General features: G+C 39.0%; 1 protein-coding gene across 5 annotated transcripts in view; it reads left to right on the top strand.

Moving 5' to 3' along the window:
* Window positions 1-13,526, top strand: part of itpr1b (inositol 1,4,5-trisphosphate receptor, type 1b) — a 247,427-nt gene that overhangs the window by 226,786 nt on the left and 7,115 nt on the right. For all 5 annotated transcript variants that reach the window (XM_051673468.1, XM_051673467.1, XM_051673466.1 and 2 more), the window contains one exon: window positions 1,784-1,945. In XM_051673468.1, the coding sequence (XP_051529428.1) occupies window positions 1,784-1,945 (162 nt within the window). The remainder of the gene's footprint in view (window positions 1-1,783; window positions 1,946-13,526) is intronic.

Raw genomic sequence — 13,526 nt, 5'->3', positions numbered from 1 at the left:
GTTTAGCCATATGCTTGAGGCAACATTTAAATAAATGTCTGAATTAAACACCCTGGACACTTTTGTCCATAGCGTGTGCAGATGCGAGATAATGGGGTGCGACTTAACTTTTCCAGTTAGTTTAATAGAAAGGCTTTGTAATGGTAAAATAGGGGCAATAACTTTCTGTTCAATTCCAAACCAGAGAGGGCTCTCTCAGGTGGAAGTGACCAATGAGCTAAATGTCTTAGACCAAACGCATAATAATAAATCAAAATCTTGGGTAGGCCTAACCCATCTTTGTCAATCTGCCTATGTAACTTGTTGCAATGTAACCTGGGATGCTTTCCATTCCAAATGAAGGACTTTGCTATACTATCAAATTGCTTAAAATAAGAGAGGAGGACATCTGCAGGGAGAGATTGTAGTAGGTAGTTGAATTTTGGAATACATTTTAATAACATTAACCTTCCCAATCATCGATAAATGTAATGAAGCCCACCTGTCCACATCATTCGAAAACCTTTTTATTAAGGGGTCAAAATTAACTAAATCAGACAAATTTGCTGGGAATAAAATTCCCAAATACTTAATTCCCTGTTTTACAGCTTTCCCTCTCCCGCAGATAGACACATGACCACGCCCCCCCAAGCTACATGCATGAATTAGTTTTTTGGCAACAGAGAGCATGTGTTGTAACTTAGCAATATTTCTTAGATGGAAGAATGCTGTTCTACAAACATTGGAAATTTGTTTTTCAAATGACATATTGGTATCAAAAATAACACCCAAATTCTTCGCTGTTGAAGACGATGTAACAGTACTTCCCCAGGTAAGCGGCGCATATGTACACGGCCATATACGTGATGTAAAAGAAAACAGGACTCATTGGACACTGCTCCAAGGTCCAGTTCTGATGCTCATGTGTCCATTGTATGCACTTTCATTAGTGGACAGGGGTCATCATGGGCACTCTGACCGGTCTGTGTGATACGCAGCCCCATATGCAGCAGGGTGCAATGCACTGTGTGTTGTAACACATCCCTCCGTAAACATCATTAAAACTTTTTGTGACTTGTGCCACAGTAGACCTTCTGTCGGTTCAGACCAGAAAGGATAGCCTTCGTTGCCCTTGTGCATCGATGAGCCTTGGGCACCCAACACCCTAGTTTGTGGTTTGTCCCTCCTCGGATCACTGTTGGTAGGTACTCACCACTGCTGACCGGGAGCACCCCACAAGCCTTGCCGTTTCAAGGATCATCTGACCCAGTCATCTGGCCATAACAATTTGGCCCTAGTCAAAGTCGCTCAGGTCTTTACTCCTGCCCATTTCTCCTGTATTCAACACGTTGACTATTAGAACTGATTGTTCACTTACCATCTAATCTACCCAGACCTTGACATGTGGCCTTGTTAGGAGATGATCAGCATTATTTGCTTCACCTGTGAGTGGTCATAATAATTTGCTTCATCAGTGTATATTATTTTCAAAAATAAAATACCTAACAGACTTTGCTTTGTGAAAAGTTTCACTTGAAAAGTGTGCTTGAGCTAACTCTCTTCAAAATAAATGGCACTTGGTTTATTATGTTATCTAATAAATTATGGCTTATGTGTTACAATATTTTGTGTGGGCCACTGTACATTCACTGTAACTTCAAAATAGATTACTGTAAGTTTAACATTTACTGTATAACTATGTTAATATACATTTAACCAATGATAAGTTATATATAACATTCTTTAAAGAATGAAAGTTATTATTTATCATTACTTAACACAATAATATGTAATATTCCAACAGGAGCACAACTTGGACTGGTTTCCACGGATGCGGGCCATGTCGTTGGTTAGCAGCGATGCCGAGGGTGAACAGAATGAGATCAGAAACCTACAGGAAAAACTTGAATCCACCATGAAGCTCGTCTCCAACCTGTCATGCCAACTCACTGAACTTAAAGAACAGGTAAATTATTCCATTTTTGGAATTCGTCTCAGGACAGTGTGGCCAAAGTGACATGACTACATATAAGGCCGCTTTACATTTACATTGCTTGTATTTGGCAGAAACTTTTATCCAAAGTGACTTAATGAAAAATGTATTGCTTAAATGCGCTGTATGTGCGTTCCTTGGCACTCAAACCCATAACCTTGGCGTTGTTTGTGCGTTGCTCTTCCAGTTGAGCTACTGAAACAGTCCTACACACCCAGATAAGGATAAAGTGTAGTTTTGTCCCGCTAAGCTGTTTAAATGGTGACTGTCATTGAATGTTGGGTGTGAGTGAAACTAGGCCTTGAAGGTCAGTCCACAGCCTCTCCTAGGTTCAATTAGACCAAAGGGCAATGAGTCATTTCTATCTTTCTTTCTCTTTCTGCCTTCAGATCATGGTATTTAAAATGATCTTTCACCTGCGTCATGAGGCCAAGTGTTGTTTCACTTTTATTCAGCACACATTGTCGTCCAGACGAAGTTCTGCGAACTCGCGCTTGTTTGTTTCCACAGATAAACAGCATTACACACAAGGCAGATGGATAAGATTAAATGGCTCTTTGAGCTTGCAGCTTATTTCTATTTGATGGAAATATGCGTAATGGTATTTGTTGTCATGTCATCTATTTCTTGTAAGTAGTGTCGAATTAAGAGCAGTCTGAGGTGTGTGGCCTTATAAAATGGGAAGTGTCTAGAGGGAAATTACTTTTTTTATTTAGCTTTCCAGACGGGGGAAAAGGTCACAGTTTGACTTAAAGAAAGTGAAGAAGCAAGTGTAAAACAACAAACTTTCACTGTTTAATCTGTGTCAATGCAACATTTACATGTGTTGGGATGAGTTTGTCCTTTCTCTTCACTAAAATTTTTGGTAGAAAGCATTAAAGCTCAGAAGAGAGAATAAAAGTTCTTTATGGAATTCTTCATTTGAAAATGAATCTAGACAGATAATTTTTTTTCATTTAGTCAGTACATCTTTAATCTTTATATAACTGCAATATCAGTCCATCAGACTTGCTGCTGGCATCAAATTTGATGTAAAACTGTAAATAGGGCATAAGAAATAAAAAATCTATGTTCACATAACTGTAAACACCCGGGCCCCGAAAAAAACCCTTTCTATATTTTAAGTGGGCCCCAGGAGTTTGTTTAAATAATAAATAGATAAATAATACCAAAAAAAAAAAAAAAAAAGAACATTAAAAAAAAACATACAGCATCAAATGCACAACCAGTGATCTCAAAATGTGATCTCAGTGATTTCGACCATGGTATGATTGTTGGTGCCAGACGGCTGATTTGAATATTTCTGTAACTGCTGATCTCCTGGGATTTTCACGCACAACAGTCTCTTGAGTATACTCAGAATGATGCCAAACAAAAAACATCTAGTGAGCGGCAATTCTGAGGATGGAAACGCCTTGTTGATGAGAGAGGTCAACGGAGAATGGCCAGACTGGTTTGAGCTGACAGAAAGGCTACGGTAACTCCGATAACCGCTCTGTACAATTGTAGTAAGCAGAAAAGCATCTCAGAATGCACAACATGTCGAACCTTGAGGTGGATGGGCTACACCAGCAGAAGACCACGTTGGGCACTTTATTAGGACCATAGTGTTCCTAATAAAGTGCTCAGTGAGTGTATATATACAGTTGAAGTCAGAAGTTTACATACACTTATGTTGAAGTAATTAAAGCTCATTTTTTTAACCACTCCACAGATTTAATATTAGCAAACTATAGTTTTGGCAAGTCGTTTAGAACACCTACTTTGTGCATGACACAAGTAATTTTTCAAAAAAATTGTTTTCCAAAGACTGTTGATTGTTTCACTTAATTGACTATACCACAATTCCAGTAGGTCAGAAGTTTACATACACCAAGTTAACTGTGCCTTTAAGCAGCTTGGATGATTCCAGAAAATGATGACAAGCCTTTAGACAGTTAGCCAATTAGCTTCTGATAGGAGGTGTGCTGAATTGGAGGTGTACCTGTGGATGGATTTTAAGGCCTACCTTCAAAATCAGTGCCTCTTTGCTTGACATCATTGAAAATCAAAAGAAATCAGCCAAGACCTCAGAAAAAATTGTGGACCTCCACAAGTCTGGTTCATCCTTGGGAGCAGTTTCCAAATGCCTGAAGGTACCATGTTCATCTGTACACAAACAGTAGTACACAAGTATATACACCATGGGACCACGCAGCCATCATACTGCTCAGGAAGGAGACGCATTCTGTCTCCTAGAGATGAACGTAGTTTGGTGCGAAAAGTGCAAATCAATCCCAGAACAACAGCAAAGGACCTTGTGAAGATGCTGGAGGAAACAGGTAGACAAGTATCTATATCCACAGTAAAACGAGAACTATATCAACATAACCTGAAAGGCTGCATAGCAAGGATGAAGCCACTGCTCCAAAACCACCATAAAAAAGCCAGACTACAGTTCGCAAGTGCACATGGGGACAAAGATCTTACTTTTTTGAGAAATGTCCTCTGGTCTAATGAAACAAAAATGTAACTGTTTGGCCATAATGACCATTGTTATGTTTGGAGGTAAAAGGGTGAGGCTTGCAAGCCGAAGAACACCATCCCAACCATGAAACATGGGGGTGGCAGCATCATGTTGTGGGGGTGCTTTGCTGCAGCAGGGACTGTTGCATTTCACAAAATAGATGGCATCATGAGGAAGGAAAATTGTGTGGATATATTGAAGCAAAATCTCAAGACATCAGCCAGGAAGTTGAAGCTTGGTCGCAAATGGGTCTTCCAAATGGACAATGACCCCAAGCATACCTCCAAAGTTGTGGCAAAATGGCTTAAGGACAACAAAGTCAAGGTATTGGAGTGGCCATCACAAAGCCCTAACCTCAATCTAACAGAACATTTGTGGGCAGAACTGAAAAAGTGTGTTCGAGCAAGGAGGCCTACAAACCTGACTTAGTTACACCAGTTCTGTCTGGAGGAATGGGCCAAAATTCCATTATTGTGAGAAGCTTGTGGAAGGCTACCCAAAATGTTTGACCCAAGTTAAACAATTGAAAGGCAATGCTACCAAATACTAACAAAGTGTATGTAAACTTCTGACCCATTGGGAATGTGAAATAAAAGCTGAAATAAATCATTATCTCTCTACTATTATTCTGACATTTCACATTCTTAAAATAAAGTAGTGATCCTAACTGACCTAAGACAGTGAATGTTTTCTATGATTAAATGTCAGGAATTGTGAAAAACTGAGTTTAAATGTATTTGGCTAAGGTGTATGTAAACTTCTGACTTCAACTGTGTATATATATATATATATATATATATATATATATATATATATATATATATATATATATATATATATATATATACATACATACTCAGCAAAAAAAGAAACATCCCTTTTTCTGGACACTATATTTTAAAGATAATTTTGTAAAAATCCAAATAACTTTACAGATCTTTATTGTAAAGGGTTTAAACAATGTTTTCCATGCTTGTTCAATGAACCATAAACAATTAATGAACATGCACCTGTGGAACGGTCGTTAAGACACTAACAGCTTACAGATGGTAGGCAATTAATGTCACAGTTATAAAAACTTAGGACACTAAAGAAACCTTTCTACTGACTCTGAAAAACACCAAAAGAAAGATGCCCAGGGTCCCTGCTCATCTGTGTGAATGTGCCTTAGGCATGCTTCATGGAGGCATGAGGACCGCAGATGTGGCCAGGGCAATAAATTGCAATGTCCGTACTGTGAGATGCCTATGACAGCGCTACAGGGAGACAGGAAGGACAGCTGATCATCCTCATAGTGGCAGACCACGTGTAACAACACCTGCACAGGATCGGTACATCCGAATATCACACCTGCGGGACAGGTATTAGATGGCAACAACAGCTGCCCGAGTTACACCAGGAATGCACAATCACTCCACCAGTGCTCAGACTGTTCGCAGTAGGCTGAGAGAGGCTGGACTGAGGGCTTATAGGCCTGTTGTAAGGCAGGTCCTTACCAGACATCACCGGCAACAACGTCGCCTATGGGCACAATCCCACCTTGCTGGACCAGACAGGACTGGCAAAAAGTGCTCTTCACTGACGAGTCCTGGTTTTGTCTCACCAGGGGTGATGGTCGGACTCGTGTTTTTCATCGAAGGAATGAGCATTACACCGAGGCCTGTACTCTGGAGCGGGATCAATTTGGAGTTGGAGGGTCCGTCATGGTCTGGGGCATGTGTCACAGCATCATCGGACTGAGCTTGTTGTCATAGCAGGCAATATCAATGCTGTGCTTTAGAGGGAAGACATCCTTCTCCCTCATGTGGTACCCTTCCTGCAGGCTCATCCTGACATGACCCTCCAGCATGACAATGCCACCAGCCATACTGCTCGTACTGTGCGTGATTTCCTGCAAGACAGGAATGTCAGTGTTCTGCCATTGCCAGCGAAGAGCCCGGATCTCAATCCCACTGAACACGTCTGGGACCTGTTGGATCGGAGGGTGAGGGCTAGGGCCATTCTACCCAGAAATGTCCGGGAACTTGCAAGTGCCTTGGTGGAAGAGTGGGGTAACATCTTTCAACAAGAACTGGCAAATCTGGTGCAGTCCATGAGGAGGAGATGCACTGCAGTACTTAATGCAGCTGGTGGCCACACCAAATACTGACTGTTACTTTTGATTTTGACCCCCACCCCACATTATTGACACATTATTCCATTTCTGTAAGTCACATGTCTGTGAAACTTGTTCAGTTTATGTTTTAGTTGTTGAATCTTTTTATGTTCATACAAATATTTACACATGTTAAGTTTGCTCAGAATAAAAGCAGTTGAAAGTGACAGGATGTTTCTTTTTTTGCAGAGTTTATATACACAGACACACAAATGTAACTATGTGACCTCCTTCCCAGTATTCTGTCATGTGTGACCTCCCTGGTGGTCTCTTTGATGGAGAGGTTCACTACTGTTTCAAATTTGTGCTGCAATTTAGTTTTTTGGCAATGATCTAAGTGTGATCCCATGATGTATTTTAGCTTAAAATCACTTGATCTCAGAGTAAAATAATGTTCAGTGTTTTCATATCTGATCATGACAGCTGGACATGCATTTATCAGGAAATTAAGCATGTAGCGCCCCTTTGAAGTGCCTAAAATGGCTTTTGTTTAGTTGTATGAGGTACTTCCTGTGGACACAATTTTAAAATACACATGCGTGATCTTTTGCGTTTTTGGCTCACTTTTGCAGCTGTTGAGTCAGAGTAGGGGATTTCGGTACAGACAGTCTAAATTTCATTGGAACTGTGTACGTGATTGTGACTGAGTGAGTTAGTGTGTTTTGTAGCTCAGTTACACAATGCTGCATGACAGGTCTCCAATTGCTCCATTTTTAATTCCCAGAAGCTTTTCTATAAGACAGCTCACTCACTTTTAAATACACACACACTGTTTTGAGGTCATAACCAAGGCAACATGAATGGATAGACAAAACTCATCAGGCATGTCATGTAAGGAGAGAGAAAAAGTAGGATTGTCAATTTAATTAGATTAATTATATGCTGTCCAACTGACATGTGTACATAGACCAAGAAGCTAAAAAAATAGCGCAGACAGAACACAATTATGTATCCTGTATAAATGGCCCATAAATATATCTTAAATTTGATTTCACAATTGGTTAAAATGGACTATACTATAGGCCAGTGAAAGCTTATATTCAGTGAAAACAAACAATATATTGACTTCTGAAAGGTTAGTCATAATCATCTTAATTTGGTGGGTTTTCTAAGCAAGTATTGGTTATACTGTATGAATTCCAGGATCAATTGTGATTAATTTGAATAATTAATTGGCATTATTTAATTTGATTAAAAGTTTTAATGTGTATACTGTAAGTGTGTTTGTGTGTATACTGTGTGTGTGTGTGTGTGTGTGTGTATGTATATGTATGTGTGTGTGTGTGTGTGTGTGTGTGTGTGTGTGTGTGTGTGTGTGTGTGTATATATATATATATATATATATATATATATATATATATATATATATACGTACAGTGTAATTTAAAGCAGTGTTTTAAGTTACTTAAATTGTAATCACTACAAATTATAAACTAAAACTGTAATAAGATTACTTTACTAATTACTTAATTTTAAAAAGTAATCACATGACATTACTTAAAAGTTAAGTTACTTTTTAAAACACTTCTGCTCAACAAATTCAAAATGATGTTTATATTTCTTTCTTGTTCATTGTTACACAAAAGTCATACACTCAGTACCTCACATTTCTCCTTCACAATGACTATTTACATTTAAGCATTTGGCAGATGCTTTTATCCAAAGCATCTTACAGTTCACTTATTACACGGACAAATCCCCCACAGCAACCTGTATTTAGGTGCCTTGCTCAAGGACACAATGGTGGTGGCTCTGGGGATTGAACCGCCAACCTCCTGCTTACCAGTTCTGTGCTTTAGCCCACTACGCCAATCCAATCCAATACGTTGGATTACATGTATGTATATACATATAAACTTAGCAAAAAAAAAAAAATAATAAAAAAAATATATATATATATATATATATATATATATATATATATATATATATATATATATATATATATATATATATATATATATATATATACATACATACACACACACACACACACACACACACACTGTCGGACAATGGACAAATAACCATTTGGAATAATGTACAGGTTTTGCTTTTATGGAATGAAATTACTTTTATTCACCAAAGTGGCATTCAACTGATCACAATGTATAGTCAGGACATTAATAACGTGAAAAATTACTATTACAATTTGAAAACAAATTTCAGAACTTCTTAAACTACTTCAAAGAATTCTCATCAAAAAATCTTGCACGTGCAGCGATGACAGCTTTGCAGATCCTTGGCATTCTAGCTGACAGTTTGTCCAGATACTCGGATGACATTTCACCCCACACTTCCTGTAGCCCTTGCCAAAGATGTGGCTGTCTTGTCGGGCACTTCTCAAGCACTTTACGGTCTAGCTGATCCCACAAAAGCTCAATGGGGTTAAGATCCATAACACTCTTTTCCAATTATCTGTTGTGCATTGTCTGTTTCTTTGCCTGCTCTAACCTTTTCTGTTTTTCTGTTTCAAAAGTGGCTTTTTCTTTGCAATTCTTCCCATAAGGTTTGCACCCCTGAGTCTTTACTGTTGTACATGAAACTGGTGTTGAGTGGGTAGAATTCAATGAAGCTGTCAGCTGAGGACATGTGAGGCATCTACCTCTCAAACTAGAGACTCTGATGTACTTATCCTCTTGTTTAGTTGTACATCTGGCCTTCCACATCTCTTTCTGTCCTTGTTAGAGCCAGTTGTCCTTTGTCTTTGAAGACTGTAGTGTACATCTTTGTATGAAACCTTTTCAAGCATTTTATAGCCTTCATTCCTCAAAACAATGATTGAGTTTCTAGAGAAAGCTGTTTCTTTTTTGCCATTTTTACCTAATATTGACCTTAAGACATGCCAGTCTATTGCATACTGTGGCTACTCAAAAACAAACACAATGACAATGTTAAGCTTCATTTAACGAACCAGATAGCTTTCAGCTGTGTTTGATATAATGGCAAGTGATTTTCTAGTACCAAATTAGCAATTTAGCATGATTACTCAAGGATAAAGTGTTGGAGTGATGGCTGCTGGAATCAGTAATATCCGGACTATACTTTGTGATCAGTTGAATGCCACTTTGGTGAATTAAAGTACCAATTTCCTTCTGAAACAGCAAAATCTGTACATTATTCCAAACTTTTGGCTGCCTGTGTGTGTGTGTGTGTGTGTATATATATATATATATATATATATATATATATATATATATATATATACACATACAGTTATGCTCAAAAGTTTGCATACCCTGGCAGAAATTGTGAAATTTTGGCATTGATTTTGAAAATATGATTGATCATGCAAAAAAACTGTCTTTTATTTAAGAATAGTGATCATATGAAGCCATTTATTATCACATAGTTGTTTGGCTCCTTTTTAAATCATAATGATAACAGAAATCACCCAAATGGCCTTGATCAAAAGTTTACATATCCTTGAATGTTTGGCCTTGTTACAGACACACAAGGTGACACACACAGATTTAAATGGCAATTAAAGGTTAATTTCCCACACCAGTGGCTTTTTAAATTGCAATTAGTGTCTGTGTATAAATAGTCAATGAGTTTGTTAGCTCTCAAGTGGATGCACTGAGCAGGCTAGATACTGAGCCATGGGGAGCAGAAAAGAACTGTCAAAAGACCTGTGTAACAAGGTAATGGAACTTTATAAAGATGGAAAATGATATAAAAAGATATCCAAAGCCTTGAAAATGCCAGTCAGTACTGTTCAATCACTTATTAAGAAGTGGAAAATTCAGGGATCTCTTGATGCCAAGCCAAGGTCAGGTAGACCATGAAAGATTTCAGCCACAAATGCCAGAAGAATTGTTCGGGATACAAGGAAAAGCCCACAGGTAACCTCAGGAGAAATACAGGCTGCTCTGGAAAAAGACGGTGTGGTTATTTCAAGGAGCACAATACTTGTTGACCCCTCTGCAAACAGTGCATATGGTTGTAACCATAAAGCTCTATTTTGGTCTCGTCACTCCAAATTACAGTGTACCAGAAGCTGTGAGGCGTGTCAAGGTGTTGTTGGGCATATTGTAACCAGGCGTTTTTGTGGCATTGGCATCTTTCTGGCAACTCAACCATGCAGCTCAGCACTTTGCTGAATTTTCGATTATTCTCATGTTATAATGTGGTAAAATTTGATACACCCAGTTGCACATTTGCCCTTTTTTTGCAAAACATGGCAAAGAAGTCAAAATCCTCAGGCTCTGGAGACATTAAAAGACACTTACGTGTTCAGGATGAAAGCCCCGACAGGCCTACAGACCGGGAACTCGATTTGGATGGCTCGGCGGGACAAGGAATCCAGCGTCAGTTGTCCAACATGTCGGTGATGTTGACAAAGATTCTTGCTGACTTGGAAGATCTCGCTGTAATATGTCAATCGATTACGGCGATGGAAACAAAATTCTCTGAGTTAGCTACAAGAGTGACTGATGTTGAAAAACCAATCGATTTTCTGGAATCTTCGGAGAGGGAATTAACCGCTAATCCGCCCGTGGATCTTCAAAGCTTGAAGATCTTGAGAATAGAAACCGCAGGAATAACGTTCGAATTGTTGGAATTCCTGAGCATGAGGAGGGCAGAGATATGGTGAAATTCCTAGACGAGTTTTTCCCGAGTCTGCTCGACATAACAGGCCACAAGCTGGAAATCGAGCAAGCTCACAGAGTGCCAGCTCACAGATCTGCTGAGGGAGATAGGCCCAGATCGATTCTGACCAGATTTCTGAGATCATCCGATAAAGATCTTGTGTTGCGCCAGGCGAGGAGCAAAGGGAAGCTTTCTTGGAAGAACCATAATATTTTCTTGTTCCCGGACTTTGCGAGTTCGACGAGAGAAACGTGATCGGTTCAAGGAATGTAAAACTCTTACATCAGAAAAAGATCTCGTTTGCTCTGTTTCCTGCCAAACTGAGAATAGAAACGAAGGTCGGTCGCAAAGTATTCACATGTCCAAATCAGGCAATATCTTTTATAGAATCAATGTCTGAGTAAACCATAGGATGTTTCTCATGTGAGTGGGCCTGACTTGCTGTACTAACTCTTGAGGAAGCTGGGCGACATTTTAGGTTTTTTGCGTTGGCTCCGCCGTGCAGCTGGAGCTTGTTTTGTGAATAACACTTTCCTTAAAGAAACATTTGCATTTAAGTTCCCGGACCGATTGAGAGTGGACACTATGGATGACCGCAAAATATCTACATGCTCACACAAAGGATGTCTTTTATAAAGCTGACGGATTGTGTAAGTCATGGTATATACTTTTATGCAGCCTCTGAGTGAATTGACTCGATCATCCGGGGAACCGGGATGCCGATTTTGTTTCTTTTTGTATTGGTTCCACCTAGCGGCTGGAGCTTGTTCTGTTGAATAACATTCCTTTGGAACAGCTGTTGATTCATCTGTTCATTCTTCGTGCTTACTCCTCCTGCTGGCTGTGGTTTGTTTTGTTGTTTTTTTTTTTACGAGACATTGGATTGATTACGTCATCCGTTGAACTCATAACAGCCAGCTCACTGAACATTCGTTTGTCTGTCCGAGGAATCTGAACGGTTTTATATCAGCTGGAATTTGTTTTGTGGAAGATCACACCTTTGAGACAGTTCTGTGAAAGAATATACACATTCTTTGTGTTCATTCTTCCTATTGGCTGAGTTTATTTCACAAAGTATTTTCTGTTATGTAATTTTGCCTCACAATTTGTGAGGCAAAATTGTGCATTCCGATGGCAAAGTTGTCGTGGGGACTGGAGGGCGTTCATGGACCTTTTGAGTTTAGAGGGATTGTCGCCGGTTGGCGCTGTCGTGCACGGGGTTAATGTGCACGTTTTTCTTTTTTCTGTTTGTTTTGTTCGGGGGGATGTTCGGGGTTTGATTGTTTCACTAATGGGGAATGTGGTCTTCATAATTTTGTTTTTGGCGCACAATTTATTTTTTCTATTATATCAATATGTCAGTTGTTAATATAAGTGTACTATCTCTCTCCACATGGAATGTAAATGGGTTGGGGCACCCCATAAAAAGAAGGAAGATTATTACTTTTCTTAAACGTAAGAAATATGATATAGTGTTTCTTCAAGAAACACATCTTTCCCTGCAGGAAGCTGAAAAATTTGGGAAGATATGGGGTGGACATGTTTTCTTTAGTGCTGGCACAAGTAAGAGCAAGGGAGTCATTATATTGGTAAATAAACATCTACAATTCAAATGTCTCAAGCAGATTAAAGATAAATTAGGAAGAGTAATTATTGTTTTAGCTGAAATTCAAGGGAAAAGGTTGATTTTGGCTAATATTTACGCACCTAACGCTGATGATCAGGGCTTTTTTATAGATCTTGAATGGATGTTGCAAACCGCTGGCACCCCTCATGATATAATATTGGGAGGAGACTTTAATCTTTTGATGGACTCAATCCTTTATCACAGTGAAGCAAAAGTGTGTAAGCCCCCTAGAGACGCTTCACAGGATGTGTAAAAATCTTGGTCTTTCGGATATTTGGAGACTTTTGAACCCGCCCGGTAGGGACTATACATATTTTTCATCAGTCCATAAGATTTATTCTAGAATAGATTTTTTTTTTTTTTTTTATATCCAAATCCCTCATTTCATCTGTTGTTGATTGCTCAATTGGAAACATTTTAGTCTCAGATCATGCCCTGGTGAGTTTAGAGGTGATGCCACATATAGAGAAAAAGAAATCATATAGTTGGCGCCTTAATGTATCCCTTCTGCAAAATCCTGATTTCCAACAAATGTTAAAGACTGAAATCAATGTTTATATGGAGACCAACTGGTCCTCAGTATCCTCTGTGGGCGTGGCTTGGGAGGCACTTAAAGTGGTCTTAGGGACCAGATCATACAGTATGCCTCATTCATCAAAAAATCCAAAGCACG

Source organism: Myxocyprinus asiaticus, chromosome 35 (assembly GCF_019703515.2).
Source record: "Myxocyprinus asiaticus isolate MX2 ecotype Aquarium Trade chromosome 35, UBuf_Myxa_2, whole genome shotgun sequence".
Taxonomy (NCBI): domain Eukaryota; kingdom Metazoa; phylum Chordata; class Actinopteri; order Cypriniformes; family Catostomidae; genus Myxocyprinus; species Myxocyprinus asiaticus.
Note: the sequence above shows the minus strand (reverse complement) of the source record. Positions and strands in the feature narration are given on the sequence as shown.